Source organism: Pongo abelii, chromosome 8 (assembly GCF_028885655.2).
Source record: "Pongo abelii isolate AG06213 chromosome 8, NHGRI_mPonAbe1-v2.0_pri, whole genome shotgun sequence".
NCBI classification, from domain to species: Eukaryota; Metazoa; Chordata; class Mammalia; order Primates; family Hominidae; genus Pongo; species Pongo abelii.
Window position 1 is genome coordinate 102,143,163 of NC_071993.2, and position 23,588 is coordinate 102,166,750.

The window sequence follows — 23,588 nt, forward strand, 5'->3', positions numbered from 1 at the left end:
TAAATCTGGGTTAGAGGACACACAAATTCAGACCATGGCAAAGACAAATGCCAAAATGAAAACATATTTGCAACACTTATGAAAGATAAGTGGTCGATGGCCTTAATGTAGAAAGAGTTCTTACTAATCAATAGGGAAAATAAATTAACATTACTTGGCACTCCCCTTCAAATGCTTCATCTAAGGGTGGGGGCACTTGAAAGTGCTTGCAGTTATCTAAAGAAAGATACTTCTTTGTGTCACCCACAATTGCATAGTTTCCTATATATATATATACTCAATGCTAAAGGATAACTTGATAGCTATAAGATGGCAATCAGTGATGCTGAACAAGTCTCTTCCACTGTGTCCCTCGGCCTTCCCATCAGCCCAGTGAGTAACTCGAATTAGATGAACTCCCCATTTCATGCCAGATCCTGTTTCCTATGACTTTGTTTTGGAGATATAATTTATATACTATAAAATTCACCATTTAAAAGTGTACAAATCCGTGGTTTTTAGAATATTCACAAAGCTGGGCAACCATCACCACTGTCTAATTCTGGAAGATTTTCATCACCCCAAAAAGAAACCCATTAGCAGTCCCTCCCTACTCCCTGCTCTCTGCAAACCCTGGCAACCAATAATCTACTTCCTATCTTTGGATTTGCCTCTTCCAGATATTCCTTACAAATAGAATGCAACATCTAGCTTTTTGTCCCTGGCTTCTTTCAGTTACCATAATGTTTTCAAGGTTCACCCACGTTATAGCATGTATCAGTACTCCACTCTTTTTATGAATTAATAGTATTTCATTGTGTAAATACATATACTGTATTTCATTTATCAGTTCATCAGTTGATAGATATTTAGGTTGTTTCCACATTTGGGCTATTATGAACAATGACATTTTATGATGCCCAAGAGATTTCAGTGTGAGAAACAGAAGATGAAGGTGCAGTATGTGAGAAGGGCCCACATCAGTAAACCAGATCCTTTTCCAAAATCAATAAGTCTGTAGTTGGGAGTGTAAGCATTCCTGCAAGACAAGCAAGGTCATCACCAGTTAATCCTAGAAGTATTCTTGTTCCCTAAGCTTGAAAACTGAAAAGAAGCATCTGTCAGAAGAGCCTCTGGCACACAAATGCAACCAGCATATGCCAGTCTCATAGGAGGTCCACAATAGGTGTTCTATGGATGCAGAAGAATCTATAGAAACAGCCCAGGAAGAGAGGCAGCAAGGTCTTTTTGTTTTGTCTTTTCTCCAGCGCAAATGCAGAAATCCACAGCAAAAGCCATTCTCAAGCCATGAGAAAACAACAAAGAGGAAGTTTTCATAATCCCTTTGTATCACAGTTTCAAAATTAGGCTATATTTCAAGTAACTGGTGGTCTGACACTTAGCCATATAAATTCAGGACCTGCTTGAGGTGAAAGGATAACAGCAACAGAGCCACTAATCACTGGATTGTTTCAGTGGGCTCAGTCTCCTGCCTGTCTGTTTTCCCCAGTCGCCATTGTGTTACTGACCCAATAGAGAAGAGAGACTCCTAAGAGAGAGGGTAACCCAGAGACCTCATCCATGCCTGCCAGAATGCTTGAGGAAAAATTCTTTACTCAAAAGATAAAAATGAAGCCTTCTTTTGTATTTTTTTCAGGAATCACCTTTGTGCCTGGGAGCCCCCAGCTGACTGCCAAGATAATTCGCTACCAATTACACATGTCTAAGGCCCAATGCATTGTGGCTGATGAAGCTATGGCCCCAGTTGTAAACTCTGCCGTGTCCGACTGCCCCACCTTGAAAACCAAGCTCCTGGTGTCAGATAAGAGCTATGATGGGTGGTTGGATTTCAAGAAGTTGATTCAGTAAGTGGACACTGAAAATGAGATGCTTAAACGAAGAAAATGTTTGACTTTTAAAGATGAGATGATATATGAGAAGGTGGTGTGAGTGGTCAGAATGAAAAGCTGAATGGCAATTTCTATGAAATATGAGATGATGTATGAGAAGGTGGTGTGAGTAGTCAGAATGAAAAGCTGAATGGCAATTTCTAGTCCTGAAAAAAGCAGAGTAACCCCCAACACAAGTATCCCTGGTCTGACCTACAAGTTCCCAGTCTGAGTGAAAGTCTTATGTTCTGATTCATATGTAACCATTCTTTCTGAAAGGGTAAAAAATTACGTAATATAAATATAAACATATTACAAAAAACATAACAAGAAACTTATATATAGACTATATATAATGGAATACTATGAAGCCATAAAAAATGAAATCATGGCCGGGCATGGTGGCTCATGCTTGCAATGCCAGCACTTCGGGAGGCTCATGCCTGTAATCCTAGCACTTTGGGAGGCCAAAGTGGGCAGATCACCTGACATCAGGAGTTTGAGACCAGCCTGGCCAACATGATGAAACCCCGTCTCTACTAAAAGTACAAAAATTAGCTGGGTGTGGTGGCACACACCTATAATGCCAGCTACTCAGGAAGCTGAGGCAGGAGAATCGCTTGAACTCAGGAGGCCGAGGTTGCAGTGAGCCGAGATTACACCACTGCACTCCAGCCTGGGGGACAGAGTGACTCTGTCTCAAAAAAAAAAAAAAAAAAGAAATAATGTCTTTTGCAGCAACATGGATGGAACTGGAGGACATTATCTTATGTGAAATAACTCAGAAACAGAAAGTCAAATACCACATGTTCTCTCTTATAAGTGGGAACTAAATGATGTGTACAAATGGACACAGAGTGTGGAATAATAGACACTGGAGACTCAGAAAGGTCAGAGGATGGGAGCGGATGAGGAATGAGAAATTAATTAATGGGTACAAGGTATACCATTTTGGTGATGGTTACACTGAAAACCCAGACTTCACCATATATATATGCAATATCCATGTAACAAAACTGCACTTGTTCCCCTTAAGTTTACACAAAAGAAAACCTCACCCTCACTGGGATATGGGGAAATACTTACTAAAATAGCAAAATGATGCCATGTTCATCCTCAAGTTAGCCAAATACAGTAGTGCCCCCTTATCTGCGGCTCTGTTTTCTGCGGTTTCAGTTACCTGTGGTCAACTACCGTCCAAAATAGGTGAGTACAGAGATCATATTTGCATAACTTTTACTACAGTACATTGTTATCTTCTATTTTATTGTTTGTTTTTGTTTTTAATCTCTTACTGTACCTAATTTATAAATTTAACTGCATCACAGGTATGTATGTATAGGAAAAAGCATAGCGTATATAGGGCTTAGTACTATTTATGGTTTCAGGCATCCACTGAGGGTCTTGGGACACATCCCCCACGGATAAGGCAGGACCACTATATTAAGTTTGATAATTATAAATGTGGTCTTTAGAGGGCAATATTTCAATGTCCAGGGATGTTTAAAAAAAAAAAAAAAAGTAAACAAGACAGGCAAACCCTGACCCTCATGGATTTTATACTATAGACAACAAATGGACAACAAGAAAAGACATAAATTATCAATATAATAAAGTTTCCAAAAGAAACTCTAAAACAAAACAGGCAAATTAAATAAATTGATCTGATGTGGAGATGGGGGAATGATTTTAGATTTGGTGCCTTCTGAGGTGAGGATAAGCTGAGATTTGAATATGACAGAGCTAGCCTTTGGAAGCTCTGAGGGAACACTGTCCCTGGCAGAGGGAACTCAGAGGTAAAGGACCTGAGGTGGGAGCGAGCTTAACCTGTGTGAGAAACAGAAAGAACACCAGGGCACCTGAAGTGCGGTGAGTGGGGAAGAGAGTAGCAGGAGAGGAGGCCGAAGAGCAAGGGAGGGGAAGACTGCGGCAGGTCTTGCAGGTCATGTAGGAGTCGTCTGGGAAACACTGAAGGGAAGGACTTGATCTCAACCACAATTGTAAAACTCCCTCAACTGCTGTCTGAAAAATGGGAGACAAGAGAGATAGTAAACGGACACAGGAGAAGGCTGTTGCTGTTGTCCAGATGAGATGCCATGCCAGTGTGGACCATGGTGGTGGCAGTGGAGACAGGACTGAAAACAGGCCAGGCAAATGAGGAACTCACCTCAGGCACAAAATGTAAAACGGCACTGAAAAATTCAGTGATCGAGGGAAATAATATTTTAGTTATAAAATAATTTTTATAATTGAAGTTTTAAATTTCCACAAATATTTATTTTATATATTTATGTAATGTTTTCATAATTTATAATTTTATAAATTGTATACTCTTTTCAATTGAATAATTTAAATTTTTTTAATTAAAAAAATCAAATTGGTAAACTTCTCGTGACAGACAAGCTGCCTATTTTTATAAATAAAGTTTTATTGGAACCAGGGACAGGACTGGGCTGACAGGTAAAGTGAGTCATGCAAGTGCCTATCTGGATTATAGGCTGTGTGAGGACTGCATCTTGAAGCCGGCCTGAATCCCATTCCTAAATCATACTGGGAATATTTGAACAGTCTGGAAGTGCTTCTTGTCCTGTCTTTGTTTCAAATTTCAATATTTTGTTTATCATGGATTTTTGCATTAGTTTTGATTATTTAAAAACATTTCACTAAAATATTATTTGACTACTAAATTTGCTGGTATCCCCTTAAATACCACAATGTTTGTGGCAAATGTTTCACTCACTCCACCTTAGTCCCATCCCTGGTTAGGGATAGTGAAGAGAGATAGACTTGTGACATGTTTTGGAAGTAGAGCTGTCAGGGCTTGGTGATGGTTAAGATGTGGCACAGATAGCTAGGTAGGTAAGTCGATAGATGGGGAAAGAGGAACAATAATGATTACTACAGATTTTTGACTTGAGCAATTGAATGAATAAAGAGGGTCTTTTACTGAGAAAAATAAGGCTGGAGTATAAATGCATCATATATTTCTTATGCAACAAAAATTAATGCAAAAAAATTTTAAGGGAAAAATGGCAGCTGCTCCTCTAACAAATAATCCTCAAATATATCAAGACACCAGCTGTTATTTTTTAAAATCAGAGATTAGCAAACCCAGGGCCTAGGCACTCAGTCAGAGAACCTAAATTTGGACCTCACTGTTGCCTCTTTCATGGCTTACAGAGTTGCCCCTCCAAAGCAGACTTACATGAGGACCAAGAGCCAAGATCCAATGGCCATATTCTTCACCAAGGGTACAACAGGAGCTCCCAAAATGGTCAAGTATTCCCAGTACGGTTTGGGAATGGGATTCAGCCAGGCTTCCAGGTACGGTTCTCACACAGCCCGTACAGGCCTGAAAGTTGCTCTCTTCCAGGTAAAGGGAGCTTCATGGGACTAAAGCTAAGAAAGGAGTTTCTTACTCAAGACTGCAGAAAGTGTCAATATTGGGAGAAGGAACAGGGCTTAGGGCAGGGTGGGAGGTTGTACCCCAAAAGATGAAAAGCAAATTACTATAGTTCAAAATTCTAAGAGTAAGCAGGAGGGAAAAGAGGAAGAGCAGGGATTCCATGCAGTAGGGGAGGGATCCAGGATGATCACCCCAAAGACACACTGTGGGATGTTACTTGTTTTTCTATGCTACCAGTACCAGGGTGAACAATTGTGTTGACCACTATATGTAGTGATAAACAGAGAGGTAGAGTCATAATTGATAAGGGGTTTGGGTTCTAGAGTCAGCCTCTAAGATGAAAATCACATGTCATCACACCACCCCTTTTTAAAGAAAATTAGTTAAGTAGCTCGTGGATACCGTATCTCTCGGCAAATTCAAAGGGCACTGAAACTGATTTCACTCTCTTTGGTTAAACACGCAATGAAGTAATTGGCTTGCATTTGTGTTAGCTTGGTTTGTCTGGGGTTAAGTTTCCCCACCTTACATTCAATTCTGCCTTAGATAAATGGTTGTGTGTTGTTACTCCACGCTCAAGTCCTCTTAACAAACTCTACACAAAGGTCCCTTAGGGGAAATAGGTGTATGTTCCTCACCTTCACCTCAAAGTCTTTGACTCTCATAAGCTACAATGGCCAGTAGATATCAGGTAGAGAAATAAAACAGGGGAAGCTGAGATCACTGACTTAATCAATCCATTAATTAATAAAAGTGCCTACTGGATAACTTCTGAGACCCCTGAAAGCCATAAAACCTGGAAGGCAATGCCATGCCAATGAAGACTGATACTGAAAAAATTTAAGGAGTCCATTGGCCAAGTGACCTCATAAATAGGCTTTGCTTGTTTTCATTTGTGTGATCTTTGTTTCTCCCCACAGGTCAGTGCTTGATAATAGCAAGTATTATTGTTGCTAGTACCAGCACAAGAGAATTCAAATGGCTTTCCTCTTTCTCTTTAGACGGTGGATGGATGTCCAGCCAACAGATGTCTTGTGGAGTCTGGGTGATGCCTTTGGTGGATCTTTATCCCTGAGCGCTGTCTTGGGAACTTGGTTCCAAGGAGCCTGTGTGTTTCTGTGTCACATGCCAACCTTCTGCCCTGAGACTGTTCTAAATGTAAGACCAATTCCTAGTGTGGAATGTGTGGGACAAAGGCCAGAGAGAGGCGTTAGCAATGACCCAGTGACTCATGCCCAGAATGGGGCAAATCAAGAATTAAATTTGGAATGTGATCTTGACTTGAAGATGCTCTCCCTCTTCCCTAGGGGCTTTGGAATTAGGAGGACTTGGCTACTTCCATTGTATCACTGAGAAGGAAACTTTTAAAAGACAATAGTGATATTGAAGAAGATAATATTAATATCAGTTATCATTTACTGATTACTTATTGGCACTTCATATGGATTATTTCATTTCATCTCCCCAAGAATCCTGTGAGGGAAGAACTGGGGAAACTGATTCTCACAGAGGTTAAGTAACTAGCCTAAGGAATCACAGAGGCAGAACTAGGAATTAAACTGTGGTCTACTGAAATCCACAGCACAATTTCTACACTGCTGTGCTAACCTCTCAACTGCTGCACAATCCACAATTTTGCTGGCAATATCTAGGCTTATTATTTGAAGCAACAAAGATCAAAACAAGTCTTCTTGGATCCAGAAGTAAATGCCTCGCTATGTATGCATTCAGTTATCGGTGATTAACATGATAGCTCCTATGTTCACAGAGCTAAAGCTAAATTCTCTCCCAAGGTGTGGAAGGTGGGGAGTCACTAAGTCTTTGAGATGAAAGGCATTCCCAAGCTGAGTTTCAAAGTCCGTGACCCTCTTCCCTGGACATTCCCCCCCGCACCCCCGCCACAGTCTCACTGTCTCTCCCACCTCACATGCAGATTTTGTTTTTCCTTCCTTTGGGGCCCAGGTCCTGTCCAGATTTCCCATCACCACTCTATCTGCAAATCCAGAGATGTACCAGGAACTGCTTCAGCACAAGTGTTTCACCAGGTAAGAGAGGATCCCTCAGGAGAGAGTCCATTTCCACTCATGGTACCATAAATAAAATTAGGACCCCTTAATTTGTTGAAGTAGATCCAATCTTACCCTCCGGTAACACACTTGTCTTGTTGCCATTCATGACAATAACTCCATTAGTGTGTGTGATTTTTTATTCCCTTGCAACTTGAAATCCATATCTTGGCCCAGAACATAAAATTAAATTATAATTAGAAGGTCGAGTTTGTTAAAAAATTTATAATTACACCTACCTTTAAAAAGATAAACGTTAAAGACAAATATATTACCTCTAATTCAAAAAGTAAATATTAACCCATTTCCCATTTTGAAGAAAAAAAATGTGTAATTCACCGCCAGCACTCATTTCTCAGAGCAAACAGGAAATGAGTTATAGACAAAGACCACCTTCTCTCTTGGATATGAATTATTCTCGGCCTTTTTTAAACAAATTTATACCTATGTGTATCTACCTATCCATCTATCCAAAAAGAAACATATTATGATATTGGGGTGGAATTATATAGATGGTATCTGTTTATATCATAGTGAAACTTGCCTTTTTTTCACCCTATTCCTTAAAGCTCTATTTATGATAATATGGGTAATACATTTTTAATCATTGCATAGTATTCTTTAGTATGAATGAATTGTATGTTAATGAGCCAAGTACCTATCAAAGAGTTGAATCTTCTCTAAGCTGCTGAAATGAGCATCATTGCACACACCCCACAATTCCCTAGGGTACCAACTGAGAAGTGGAATTGCCAATCATCATCGATAAAGATTAATGAGAAATCACAAGTTCTCAATCAAGACTTAGCGTTTGCTAAATAATCATTTAACTGTAAATTTCATTTTAGCTATGTGGGCAAGGACATAAACTCTACAGAAGGAAACAACCATGGTAGCAAACAATACCACCGTATTAAATTATGTTGACATGAAGGAACGCCTAGTTCATTGGCATTTTGTGGAGCAGTTAAAAATCGCTATGATTAAATATGGTATATCTTTATTCAGCAACATTCCATCTCATATAAAATGTTCAGATTATTTCTTAAACCCTTAAAAGCACTTAAAAATTTTAAAATAGTCACCTCTCACTTATACCCTGAAATTAATAATATAAAGGCAATGATGTAATGGTATATTTGGAATTAATTCAGACTCAGTTCTCCAATTTGGTCTTGCTTAGTCTTGGGACCTAACTGGGCAGGCAGTTATTATCTAATACAGATGAGCTACCACATTACCATTAATATGGTACATTCATGTATTCAGAATATACAGGGTCACTGCCTCTTGAGACCGTAAAAAGTTTTGCTATAATCTTCCCACACTTGACCCTTCCACTGGACATCACCAAAATCAAATAAACATAAAATGAATTGTGGGTTTATAAAAAATGCTCACTACTATTCTATGTATGTCGGGGTGCTGTGGAAACTTTTAATATCTAGAGACTTTGAGCCTAGTTTATAAAATTAGTGGCTGTCTTTCCACCTCCAGACTTCAGAAAATTAGTTCCTTTTTTACCTTATCATTGCTGACACGTCCTTCACACACACTTCTGGCTTTGGGAGAGGTAATAAAACTCAGAAGGGTTTCTGCAGAAGGCTGGCTTCCTGCCATCAGTTAGCACTGGTTGATTTGCTTTTAACATTAACGCCGCTTGTCCAGAAGAGTAAATGAGAGTCTTCATGGAGATTGATCTAACTGGGGTGTCTGAACAGATTATCTAATAGAGTAGTATTAAGAACATCAACCACCACTTAATGAGCATTTCCTGTATTGGAATATCTGCATCATTTTTCCAAGATTCTTTCTAACAGAACTGTTATTGGTAGAAATATTCCCTGAGGCTAAGAACAACTTTTGATGCCTCTCCAGCTACAGATTCAAGAGTCTGAAGCACTGTGTGGCTGCAGGAGGACCCATCAGCCCTGGGGTGATTGAGGACTGGAAACGCATCACTAAGTTGGACATCTATGAAGGCTATGGGCAGACGGAAACTGTAGGTTGATGCTGACTCACTATTTAGCCAGAAACCAAACTTGTCCATTCATTGTGTAAGCACACTGTCAAAGCACTAAGCACGCACTAGAAATGCACAACTGGATATTAAGCACAGGAAGAGGAAATGGCTTAAACTAGAGAGACCCCTCTTGCATGGTAAGACAAAGAATTACAGGTACAGATAATTTACAGATTTACAGATTTCACAACAGAAAGTTGAACTAGTTTCCACCTGACAATTCCTGCCCTCTTTGTGGAGTATAAGGCAATGTCATGTGATAAGAATGAAAAAATATGGGGTAGAAGTCTGAGTGGAGGATGTTTAAAATTATCATTGCTGAAAATGGAAGAAAGAGTAGATTATGAAAATAAAGGAGAAATGGGTTAGGATAAGAGCACATTTGAGGTTGGAGAGCATTAATCTTCAAAGTCACTATTTAGTTGTGTCATTTTCTCCAATATCACTCTAAAACACAGATGAAAAGCATGGTAAAAGTGGACAGTTAGATTGAAGCAGGATTAACATTTTGCCAAGAAGGTGCGATAAAAGGGCAGCAGGCAAGGGATATAGGGATATTGGCATTAAGATGAAAGACTAAGAAATTAAGCTGATCAGAGAAGGAAGGGAATTCAAGAAAAGGCAGGTCAATGGTGAGAAGACAAGGCACTGGAGATGTCAATGGAACTGAAAGGACTGAAGATAATTGTCTTAGTCTGCTCAGGCTGCTGTAACAAAATATCATAGATTGAGTGGCTTAAACAACCAAAGTTATTTTTCTCACAGTTCTAGAGGCTGGAAGTCCAAGATCAGAGTGCCACAAAGGCCAGGTTTTAGGAAGAGTCCTCTTCTAGGTTGCAGACTACCAACTTCTCATGGTGTTCTCACGGACAGGGAGAGAGAGAGAGACCAAGCTCTTTCCAAGCTCTTTAGTGTCTTTCAGTTTGTTTGTTTGTTTGTTTTTAAAGAGAGGCAGGGTCTTGCTTTATTGCCCCAAACTAGAGTGCAGTGGTGTGACCACAGCTCCCTGCAGCCTCAAACTCCTGGGATTAAGAGATTCTCCAACCTCGGCCTCTGAAACAGTTGGGACTACAGTATGCACCACCATGCTTGCTACTTATTTTATTTTATTTTTTAGCAAAGACACAGCCTTGCTATGTTGCCCAAACTGGTTTCAAACTCCTGGCCTCAGGGACCTTCCCACCTCAGCATCCCAGCATATCCAGGATGACAGACACAATTCACCATGCCCAGCATCTCTTCTTATAAGGGCACTAATCCCATCATGAGGGTGCCACCCTCATGACCTCATCTAAACCCAATGACCTCCCGAAGGCCTCATCTCCAAATACCATCACAGTGAGCAGTAGGGAATTAGCACATAAATTTTGAGGAGACACATCACATTCCCTGGAGATCAGGATCAAGGAAGGAAGAGACTGGGGGTAGAACTGATCATTCATATGGATGTAGGAGGCACTAGGGATGACAGTGGGACCAGGAGTCAAAGGAAAGATCATGAACCTCATGCTGAAGGCTTTAATGGATAAGGAATGACTGAGAGGTTGGTAAATTATAACAACAAAGAGTGGTATAGGGTGGTAAATGTAAATGGCACGAATCTCAAAAAGACAAGGGAATTGCACATAGCGTCAGAGAAGTAATGGTCAGAAGGTGGTATTGTGAGCTCAAAAGATGCCAAACCCAAGGAATACAAAAGGATCAACATTCCCCACTTGAAAAAAATAAGTAGAAACCTCTTCCCATGGAAGAGCCAGGTCTCTGGAAAGGTAACTGATGAAGAGAACATCCAGTAAAGAGGATATAGATGTGGATGTAGAAGAGTTCCTTAACCACTGAATTGATGTTCTATCTAGACGGCACTGTGAAAAGTTTCTGGAAGGAAAGAGTCAGGGAACAAACAGTCCCGTTCCTGCAACATGAGGATGAGAATAAGCAGAAAAGCTTATATGATGGAAACACCACAGATAAGAATGTAGAGCTGGTACCTTAGGCTGGTGGCCAAATTTTTACATGAATTGGTTTCAGTGTTTTCCAGGTAGATAGGAACAATAGAAAATAGGGAAGTGGGCCAGGAGCAGTGGCTCACGCCTGTAATCCCAGCACTTTGGGAGGCCAAGGCAGGCAAATCATGAGGTCAAGAGATCGAGACCATCCTGGCCAACATGTGAAACCCTGTATTTACTAAAAATACAAAAAATTAGCCGGGTGTGGTGGCACACACCTGTAGTCCCAGCTACTCAAGAGGCTGAGGCAGGAGAATCACCTGAACCTGGGGGGCGGCGGTTGCAGTGAGCCAAGATCGTACCACTGCACTCCAGCCTGGGGACAGAGTGAGACTCCATCTCAAAAAAAAAAAAAAAAAAAAGAAAATAGGGAAGTGTTGCCTGGATTAACTGCATTCACTGCTAGATGGTCCATAAAACAGGCTCCCTGAGAAGCAAAAACACAAAATATTTTTGAGAGAATTGAATACCCAATATTTTTAAAACATTCAAATAGCCAGCATGGGAAAAATAAGAATTTGTGGTGGGGGGGCAGGGGGATTTCTTACATTTGTTTTACATATTACTATTGTTTTTATGAATTATACTAAGAAGGGAATTCCATAATCTTGGTAACACCAAAGCCTTTTTATAGGACTTAGTTCTGTCCTTATACGTCCAAAAAAATTCTTTGGTGACTAGGAAAACCTCAGACTCTGTGGGAGAAGACAAAACAGTCAAATTGATAGCCCAGGCTCTGGGGAGAGGTCTATAGTTTGAGGACCCTGGTGGAGCTATGTAGTTCCACATGGCTCAGGAAACATCCTCACTTAGAAAGCTAAAGAAAATTCAGAACACAAGGTTCAAATCTTTGAGACCTCATAGTCAAGCTCACGCTTGGTAGGCAAGTTACAATTCAAAACTGTAAAAGAAGGAACTTGAGAAACGATCAAATTCTGTCTCAGATTCTGTCTATACTACACTCACAGATCCATTTAATTACATCAAAAGAGTTGACATTTTCAGCACCCAGGACTCATTGCATTGTATTTCCCCACTGATCTCAGGTTGTGAATGATTCTGTCTAGCAAGAAAACAGCACATCTTAGGCAATAATGATTTTGGCTTTATCTTTCTTTTTATGAAATACAAATATAACTGACACTCAGAACATCTGAAATAAGGCAAGGTTGATACACTAAGTTGATATGATTCCAGCAACACCTAATAAACTTGGCATTTTTAGTTAGTCATACAGCCTGCATGGGAGAAAACATACATCTTCCATTTAATTGTAATGTACTGGCAATAGCTAAGGAGTCTTGTGTTTTGTGAGCATTATTTGGGATGCAAGTGACAGAAACGTATTTCAAACAAGCCTGAGCAAAAGTGGAAATTATAAGTCCATTTTGCTGGGAACAGCTTCAAGGCTTACGGAATCAAGACCGGAGGGGCCAAAACACCAGGACTAAAAAAACTCTTTAAAACATCAGCTCTCGCTTTCTCTCCCTCTCAGTTGCTCCATCTGCTTTTTTCTCTGAGTTGTTCTCTGATGAGTTTCTTCCACAAAGCAAACAAGATTAACACTAGCAACTCTGGAGTCACCGCTCCTTCAGACAAGATCAAAGTAGCCCTACTTCTACCTCTACTTTGGAAAATTCTTGGAACAGACTCTGATTGTCCATGCTTCTGTCATATGCTTTTCCCTTGGACTGTAACTTAAGGGGCCTAACCTGAGACATTTGTTCATGTCAAAAAGTGGTTCTACAGAACCATGATTAATAGTCCCATCAGATTAGACGGAGGGAAGGAGGAGTTCTTAAAGAAACCATAAAACTAGTTACTGCAGTACACTAGAGAAAGATCACTATGGCCATCCTCAAAAACATTCAGAATCTGGGGGCTCCAATTTGTTAGCATGTAAACACAAGAAAATATTAAGTCTCTTTCCATGTAAGACTCAGCAATAGGTACTGGAAAAATAACTACGTAGAAGACAGAAATAATTCCTGTTCTAGGCTAGGAACAGTGGCTCATGCCTATAGTCCCAGCACTTTAGGGGTAAAATTCTAACAAATAAAATTTTCTCCATCCCATTACACCCATGGTTGACTCATCCAAGATCCAGTTCTCATGTCCTCCAAGGTAGACCTCTGTGCCCTCTTTCGGGTGCCCTACATGTATGCTAAAGTATTTCTCAGCAGCCAACAATTACTTATTTTTGAGACATTTATTATTGAAAATCTCAAAAGACAAAAATAGACAAAACTGTATTTGAATTCCCATGTATCCACTGCCCATTTCAACAATTATTACCTAATCCTGTTTTATTACTCCTCTAAAATCCCAAAAATTATATTTTTTCATAAATAGCTTTAGTATATTTTAAAAAACAAGCACTAAAAAACAAACATATTCTCCAATTATACCTGAAAGTTAACAGTAATTGCCTTTTATTAACAAATATCTACCATTGACATTTTCATCCATCATCTAAGTCATGCATGTTTTCTTGATACCATTTGTTCCAATTAAGCTCACACATTGTGGCTAGTTGATAAGTCTTTTGTGTATCTTTTAATCTATGAATTTCCTCATTACCTTCTTTTTCCCTTGAATTTGTTATTTTAAAAAACTGAGTTGTTGGTTCTTTTGAATATTTCACAGCCTGGATTTTGCTAATTGCTGTATGGTTTACATGTTCTTCTGTTCCCCTGCATTTCCTGTAAATTGACCTAGAGGTTAATTTAGTCACACTCCTGCTTTATTTTTTTTAATCAAGATTACTTGTTAGACTGTGTAATGTTGTTCTGTTAGGAGGCACATAATGTCTGGTTATGATCAATAACTAGATCCATTAATTTATTGCTTTTTTAAAGAAAAACTTGCCTGCATTTCTTTGAACAGGGTCTACTCTGTGCCACTTCCAACACAATAAAATTGAAGCCAAGCTCTCTGGGGAAGCCATTGCCACCTTATATTGTCCAGGTAGGAGATCACAGTAATGATTATGACAGATATTATTAAGTGAGCTCTTACAGTTGTTTATCTAAATTTCTGACATAAAGGTAGGCAATGAGGAAAGTCCAGCATTCTCTAAATTCACCCCAAGGATAATCTCACATGATTGTCTTATTTCCACCTCAATATCCTTTTGGAATACAGAGTCCAGACACAGGAATGAGGGAAGGAGATGCTGACAATTTTGCAGAATGTCCCTTTAATGTAGCTCAAGTTTCAAATACAGAGAAATCAAATTTAAAAAATTTGCTATTAATAAGATGTGCAAAATAAAGACAACTATTTTGAATGCACCATAATAAGCGTTCTGTACTTGAACTAAAAATATACTGAAGTGGGAAGTCTAAGCCACTAGTCAGCTGCTCAGGTGTCGATTATTATAAATACTGTAATGTGATTCCCAAATGATGTAGCTGAATTCACAGTATGGGCACAGGTAGCAATACTAAGATGGTAGGGCAAATGCTGTGTCTAGGATTTTATTACATAAAAGCAGGCTCAAATTAGCAGCAGTTATAAAATTACCATTATTCATTTCAAGATAGTCCTTTGCTTTCACGCCTATCTCGCCTTTTTTTAACATTGATCAAAAGGAAATAGTAAGTTCTCAACCTGAATGAAACAAATATTAGTATTTACTTTAACTATTATACCATTCTGAAATTGACTCAATTTTGTTAAAGATAATGTTTACTGTAGAGTTCTATTTTTTGTTGTTTGCCTATCCAGTTTTACTACATATTATTTAACAGGATGTGGAAGTTAACCTAATACATTGAGGTTTATATGTTTGTTTTTTCCAATAATCATGAATAGGTACTACATTATATTAAATGTGTTTTCTGATCCTATTAAAAAGGTAAAATAGTTTTTCTCTATTAATAGAGTTAATTAAAAATATTTTCAAATGTTAAATTTTCATTGCATTTCTTTCTTCTTTTTATTTTCTTGGATTGAATTTCTTAATTTTTATTTGTTTGGGCCTTTGCATTTAGAGACATGAATAAAATGAGCATGTAATTTTCCTCTCAAAAAATAAGAAAAAATTAAAATGTTCCTTGCATACTAAAGTATAAACAAAAATGAAATAAATGAAATTGAAAAATAAAATGTTCCTTAGGATTTTCTTAGAAAAAAAATCTTCCTACAAAATCAACAAACCTTAGAACTAAGAAAAACAAATGAGAAAAATACACAAAGAAATAAAATCAGAAGTGAAAGAGGAGACACTCCAACTCATGCCATAGAAATGTGAAGAATCCCTATAGAATCCCTATAAATAATTATATGTCAACAAAGCCAGGTGTGGTGGTACACGCCTGAAATCCCAGCACTTTCGGAGGCTGAGGCCAGTGGATCACTTGAGGTCAAAAGTTCAAGACCATCTTGGCCAACATGGTGAAACCCCGTCTTTACAAAAATACAAAAATTAGCTGGGTGTGATGGCAGGTGCCTGTAATCTCAGCTACTCAGCAGGCTGAGGCAGGAGAATTGCTTGAACTCCGCAGGCGGGGGTTGCAGGGAGCCAAGATCATGCCACTGCACTCCAGCCTGGGTGACAAGAACAAAATTCCATCTCAAAAAAAAGAAAGGAAAAAAATTATATGTCAACAAAATAGACAACTTAGAAAAAATGGATAAAGTCCTAAAAACATACAACCTACCAAGACTGAATCATAAAGAATTAAAAAGTCAGAACATACCAATAACTAATAGATTAAATTAGTAATCAAAAACCTTCCAACAAAGAAAAGCCCAGCACCAAATGCCTTCACAGATGCATTCTACCAGAATGAGGAACAAAGATGACATGATAATCTCAAAAGACACAGCAAAAGCATTCCACAGTATTCAACACCTTTGATGATAAAAATTCTCAAGAAATTGGGTAGAGAAGAAATTTACCTCAACACAATAAAGGCCATATATAAAAAGCACAGAGCTAACATCATACTCAATGGTCAAAAACTGAAAGCTTTTCTCTCATATCTGGAACAAGGAAATGATACACATTCTCATCACTTCTATCCAACATAGTATTCTAATTCCTAGCAAGAGTAAGTAGAAAATAAAAGGAAAAAAGAAGTATTCAAATCAGAAAGGAAGAAGTAAGATTATCTCTGTTTGCAGATTACATGATCTTACAGATGTGCAGAAAATTATATTTCTACCTATGGTATAAAGAAAAGTCTAAAGATTAACCAAAAAAATTAGGATAAACAAATTTAACAAAGTTTCAGGATATAAGATCAATACACAAAAATCAGTTGTGTTTCTATACACTACAATAAATTATCGAAAAGGAAATTAAGAAAACAATCTTGGCTGGGCAAGGTGGCTCATGCCTGTAATCCCAGCACTTTGGGAGGCCAAGGTGGGCAGATCACTTGAGGCCAGGAGTTCAAGACCAGCCTGGCCAACATGGCAAAACCCCATCTCTACTAAAAATACAAAAATTAGCCAGGCATGGTGGCACATGACTGCAATCCCAGCTATTCAGGAGGCTGAGGCAGGACAATCACTTGAACGCGGGAGGCGCAGGTTGTAGTGAGCAGAGATCGCACCACTGCACTCCAGCCTGGGTTACACAGCAAGATCTGTCTCAAAAAAAAAAAAAAAAGTCTAACTCACAGATCTGGAAAGTGAATTGGTGGTTGCCAGGAGCTGGTGGAGAGGAGAAAATAGGAAGGTATCCACCAAGGGGTACAAAATTTCAGCTACACAGACAGTAACTACTAGAGATCTACTGTACAGCATAGTGCCAACAGTTAACAACACTGTATTACATACTTAAAATCTTGCTAAGGAGATATATTAAGTGTTCTTATTACCAAAATAATAATAATAATAAGAGGGTGGGAGGAAACTTTTGAAGATGATGAATACGTTCATGGCACAGATTGTGGTGACAGCTCCATGGGTGTTTACTTCTCTTCAAACTCATCAAGTTGTACACATTAAATATGTATAGCTTTTTGCATGTCAACTGTACCTCATTAGAGGGTTTATTTTTTTTAATTCAGGTGAGAAAGGAGAAGAGGACCCACACAAAGGGGGAAGATGAAAGAGATATTTTTTAATTTGTCAAAATGAAGTATAACTTCATTCCTTACACTCCCCATCCAAAACACACACACATACACACACACACACAGACACACACACACACACACACACACACTTCCCACAAAGAAAAACAGGCCCAAATGGCTTGGTGGTGAATTCTATCCAACATTTAAGGAAGAAGCATTAACATTAATCCTTCACAAACTCTCCCCAAAAACATATAACACCAGGATTTTGGAGGCTGTGCCTCAAAATGGGGTCATAGTATGAGCCAGGATCATCCTGATACCAAAACCAAAGACATCACAAGAAAAGAAAACCATAAATTAATATTTCTTATGACTATAGGTGCCAAAAAACTCAACAAAATACCAGCCAACCTAACAAGGAACATATAAATGGATTATATACCATAACCAAGTGGGATTATTCCAGAAATACAAAGTTGGTTCAAACTATAAAAACCAATTAATATAACGTAAAACAAAGTACACAAATCACATGATCATCTCAACAGACACAGAAAAATCATTGACAAAATCTAACACCAACACCTATTTATGGTAACAACCCTCAACAAACTAGCAATGAAAGGGAACTTTCTCAGCCTGACAAAGGGCATATAGAAACCCCACAGCTCACATCAGACTCAACAGTAAAAAACTGAAAGTGCTCCCACTAAGATCAGGACTTATGAGAATATTCACTCTTCATAGAGGTTCTATCCAGAGCAATTAGGCAAGAAAAAGAAATAGCATCCCAATTGGAAAGGAAGAAGTAAAACTATCTCTATTCAACATGACATGACCATGTATACAGAAAATCCTAAGGAATACACACACACTATTAGAGCTAATAACGGAGGTCATCAAAGTTGCAGGAAATAAGATTAATATACAAAAAATTATTAATAGTATTTCTATGTAGTATCAATAAACAAAAAATAAAATTAATAGAACAATTTCATTGAAAATAAAATTTTTAAAATCTCATTTAAAAATGTATTCTCCAGATAATTCATCTAATTTACTAGACTTAGTACTAAATGCCACTTTTTTCCTAAAGTCTAAAGTTCATCATCAAAGTATAAAGACGTATTATCCCTGAAGACCTTCTGATCCTTAGGGCTGGTAGTTTCTATAGAAAAGTTTCAAAGTATTCAGCAAGGATAATAAATTCAAAATGAGTATGCATATTGCTTTCCAAGGTGACAACTTGGAAGGCTGTAGCCCTCAAAATTGAGCTAGCCTCTCAGTGTACTTTTTAACTCCTGTCACATTACTTCATGGTCACGCCTTCCATTTCAGGTCAATAAAGAAGCCACTCGGCCGAAATAAGTCATTATTTTCTTTTTTGAGACAGAGTTTTGCTCTTGTTGCCCAGGCTGGAGTGCAATGGCATGATCTCGGCCTCCCGGGTTCAAGCAATTCTCCTGCCTCAGCCTCCCAAGTAGCTGGGATTACAGGCATGCGCCACCACGCCCAGCTAATTTTGTATTTTTAGTAGAGACGAGGTTTCTCCATGTTGGTCAGGCTGGTCTCAAACTCCTGAGCTCAGGTGATCCGCCCACCTCGGCCTCCCAAAGTGCTGGGATTACAGGCGTGAGCCACCGCACCCGGCCAATAACTCATTATTTTCAAACTGTATTTTATTTATTCCTAACCTGCCCTCTAATTCTTAATAGGAAAAAATAACACCACCTCCTAGACTGTTATAAAACTGCCAAATCTGTTTTTAAATTTTCATGTTCTTTATATTTCTTTTCTTATACATAAGATGGCTAATTAAGTGTCTTGTTTGAAAGGCCTTTCTGAGATGCTGGCTTTCCTAAAACTTTGTACTAACCAGGCAATGGAGCCCTTACCTGTATTGTCTTATTTCATCCTCACAATAAAGCTGTATAATAGGTGCACTTTTAAATCTCTGATTTTCTAGATGAGGAAACTGAGGCACAGAGAAGTATCCAAGATTCTCAGAGTCAGAAGGTGTCAGAGTGGACATGCAAACCCAAATATTTCCAGCTCTGGCACCCTCACACTGACGACTGAACCACACTGCCTCTTAGGTTGCCCAGTATCTAGGTACACCAACCAAGCACTTTCCTGGCATCTTAAATGGGGGTAGAAAGGCTTAAGTTTAGATCTTGTGGTGTTTTAGAAAGAGCGCAAATGGTTTGTAAGGAAAATTCCTTTAGTGATTATCTAATTTCAGATTGTGGATGAAAACTCAAATCTCCTGCCTCCAGGGGAAGAAGGAAATATTGCAATCCACATAAAACTAAACCAACCTGCTTCTCTGTACTGTCCACACATGGTAAGAAAATTTTCTTTTTTCCTAAATACTTTCATTGTTGCTACTAATCATAGTGCCATTACTGTTGAGTACTTTATGATTTGCCAAATACTTTTGTCCCAATTTTTAATTTTGCAAATTTTTGAGTCTCCAAAAATGTTAAATAGTAGCACAATGAACACCTACCTGTACATCTCTCACCTATACTCACTTCTTATTAAGATTTTGCCCCATTTACTTTATATTTGCACATTTTTGATGAGACATTTGGGAGTAAATGCAGACATTATGACACTTTGTCCTTAAATATTTCAGTAGCATTCCCCTAAGAACTTTCTTCTTAAACGTCAACACCACATCTATGAAAATTAAAAATAATTCTTTAATACTATCTAATATCTAGCCAATACTTAGACTTTCTCAATTGTACTCAAATGTGTTTTATAGCTTTTGTAAATCCAGAACTCAATCAAGGTTCATGCATTTATTTGGTTCTCATATCTCTTTAGTTGTTTTTATCTATAACTGTCCCACCACCATGTTTTTCATGACATGGACATTTTGAAGAATAGAGAACTGTTGTGTTAAAAAATGCCTCACTTTCTAGGCTTACATATTGTTTCCTTATAATGAGATCCAGGATAAACATCTTTCTCAAGAATATTAAGTAGATGATGTATATTTCTTATTTGCTTATGGGGGGAAACATTAGGTTGTCTCATTTTGGGTGCTGATAATTTTGATCTTTTGATTAAGGAGGTGAGTGCCATTTCCATTGTAAAGGTACATTTTCCTCTTTGTAATTAGTAAAATCGGCCCTGTAACAATTACAGACTCTGTAAATATCCTATTCTCCAATTAACTTTCACCCAATCATTTTAGCATCCATAGATGATTCTTTTCTTTTCGGAAACAATTATTAAAATAAAGAGTGGCTGGGCACAGTGGCTCATGCCTGTAATCTCAACACTTTGGGAAGCTAAGATGGACAGATCACTTGAGCCCAGGGGTTCAAGACTAGCCTGGGCAACATGGCAAAACTCCATCTCTACAAAAAAAAATACAAAAATTAGCCAGGCATGGTGGCATGCACCTGTAGTCCCAGCTACTCAGGAGGCTGAGGTGGGAGGATAAACTGAGAGCAGGATGTCAAGGGTGTAGTGAGCTGGGTGTGATGGCACCACTGTGCTCCAGCCTGGGCAACAGAGCAATACCCTGTCTCAAAAACAAATAAATAAAATGGGGGGTTCAGAACAGTGATTTTCAAACTGCTATTTCTTATACATTAATTAGGTGGCATTATTCCATAAAGATGAGCAGTCCATTTTATCTATAAAGGGGGGCTTTCTTTTAATTACTTTTAAAATATTTATTTATTTAGCCTTTCCTGATAATAAAACTCACGTGTGTTCAATATAGACAACTTTCAAAAATACAGAAAAGACCAAAGAAGAAAAGCATATTAACTCATAATGCAACCATTCTTAGCCACTATTAACATGTGATGTGTATATATCCTTCATTCTTTTTCTATTTACATGTATTGTTTTATAAAAGTGGGATTGTACTCTATCAGCTTTTGTGAAGCCTGTTTTTTTACTTATGATTTTCAGAGATCAGTAAATCTTATACAACAACTTTTTTTTTTCTTTTTTTTTGAGACAGGGTCTCAGTCACCCAGGCTGGAGTGCAGTGGCACAATCTTGGCTCACTGCAACCTACACCTCCCGGGTTCAAGCGATTCTACTGCCTCAGCCTCATGAGTAGCTGGGATTACCAGCTCTCACCACCACGCCCAGCTAATTTTTGTATTTTTAGTAGAAACAGGGTTTTACCATGTTGGCCAGGTTGGTCTGGAACTCCTGACTTCAAGGGATCCACCTGCCTCAGCCTCCCAAAGTGCTGACAGCCACCACACCCAGCCCTTATATTAAAACACTTTTAATAATTTTATAAAATCCTATCAAGGAGAACTATCATGATCTATTTAACATATCTGCTATTGTTGAAAATTTTGGTTACTTCCAATGTTTTATATTGTAAATACTACTTCAATGAGTATCCTTGTTAACTCTTCAAATGCCTCTTTGAGTATTTCTCATGGAGTTTTTGAGTTAAAGCCTAGGTAAAATGTTTTAAATATTTTAATATTATGAATTTCTGTGAGAGAATAATGCTTAATATTTCCAAACTTTGATAACACAACTTCAATACGCTGAGACTTTAAAATCATGTTCTCACCCATAAGACAGATTCCAAAGAAGAGACCCAGATATCTCATATACCTACTGGGATTACTGTGCTGTTTCAGAATGAGCTGCTTACACAGCTTTTCACTAAAGTTTATTAGAACTCTAACAAGCAGGTTGTCCATTAGATCTAAGAATCTGGACAAATTGGTGACGTGGTCTCTATGGCAACGAGTCAAATGCTGTTAGAATCTGGCCGGGCGCAGTGGCTCATGCCTGTAATCCCAGCACTTTGGGAGGCCGAGGCAGGCAGATTATCTGAGGTCAGGAGTTTGAGAGCAGCCCGGCCAACATGGCAAAACCCCATCTCTACTAAAAATACAAAAAAAATTAACCGGGCTTGGTGATCGGCACCTGTAATCCCAGCTACTTGGGAGGCTGAGACACGAGAATCGCTTGAACCTGGGTGGCAGAGGTTGGCAGTGAGCCGAGATCACACCACTGCACTCCAACTTGCGTGACAGCGTGAGACTCTGTTTCAATAATAAAAATAAAAATAAAAAATAAAAAAAAAGAATCTGTGAACACTCCACAGAAAGATCCTGCAAAATGGGCCAATCTCATGCAAAGGGAAATTTTCACCAATCACTCTAATTGTGCTTCTGGTGTAAGAACCTTAAGCTGAAGCCACCTTTTTCTGATGGAATTTTGGTCAGGGGTGGTATGAAAATTAAAGGCACAATTCAAAGACAGGGAACAGTGATTGCATTTGATGGATGATGAGCCTGAGAAAATAGCAGCCAACACCCCTTACATATACTGTACCTGGCCCTGTGCTAAAATGCTGTGTCCATGTCGCCTCATTTAAGCCTCAGGACAAACCTCTGAGTGAAGTGCCATCATTACTCTTGTTTCTAGCTGGGACAGAAAAAAAAAGCTGAAGTTAAGAGAAATGACCAAGGAAAGTTCTCCGTGTTTGTTGAGTTTTCTATGTGAGATCCCCTGGAGAGTGGGGATCCTGACTTATTTTTCTCAGTCTCCCCTGGGGCTAGCCAGAGTGCTCAATTCATATCACTAAATGATTGCGAGAGGGAAGTAAATGTAGGTTTCTGGATTTGTCATTCTATCAGGTGAGCTGGGAGGAATATGCTTCAGCAAGAGGCCACATGCTTTACCTCACAGGTGACAGAGGTATCATGGATGAAGACGGCTACTTCTGGTTGTCTGGTAGAGTTGATGATGTTGCCAATGCATTGGGTCAGAGATTGTGAATGCTGTGGTTATTGCTATTGAGCCTGGGGCTGTGGGAGTTTGAAGAAGACTCTGGACTGCTTCCAATACATAGGAATTATATTTCTTAAATTTAGAAAATGCAAACAACCAAAAATAAAAGAATAAAACTCATCCACAATCTCATATTTTGGAGTATATTCTTCTAATCTTCTTTCTTCTTATATGTAAACTTTTTTTTTTTGGTAGAATTGAGTTCAGGGAGAAATGCTCTAGCACAACTTGCCTTTTTCACTCAATAATGTAATAGAAATATTTTTCTGTGCAATTACATATAAAAATTCATTTTTTAAATTAGTTTATCATGACCAATAAGTACACAGATCTTACATGAATAGTGTCAGGCCTCCGAGCCCAAGCTAAGCCATCATATCCCCCGTGA

The 23,588-nt window shown here is 38.5% G+C and overlaps 1 protein-coding gene across 1 annotated transcript in view; it reads left to right on the plus strand.

Moving 5' to 3' along the window:
- ACSM6 (acyl-CoA synthetase medium chain family member 6) overlaps positions 1-23,332 on the plus strand; it is a 34,573-nt gene extending 11,241 nt beyond the window's left edge. Inside the window, exons 4-11 of the mRNA XM_002821012.4 lie at positions 1,637-1,844; positions 5,049-5,192; positions 6,276-6,432; positions 7,237-7,319; positions 9,219-9,342; positions 14,256-14,336; positions 19,647-19,748; positions 23,047-23,332. Of these exons, the coding sequence (XP_002821058.1) occupies positions 1,637-1,844; positions 5,049-5,192; positions 6,276-6,432; positions 7,237-7,319; positions 9,219-9,342; positions 14,256-14,336; positions 19,647-19,748; positions 23,047-23,187 (1,040 nt within the window). The 3' untranslated portion in view covers positions 23,188-23,332. The remainder of the gene's footprint in view (positions 1-1,636; positions 1,845-5,048; positions 5,193-6,275; positions 6,433-7,236; positions 7,320-9,218; positions 9,343-14,255; positions 14,337-19,646; positions 19,749-23,046) is intronic.
- The last annotated feature ends 256 nt before the right edge of the window (positions 23,333-23,588 follow it).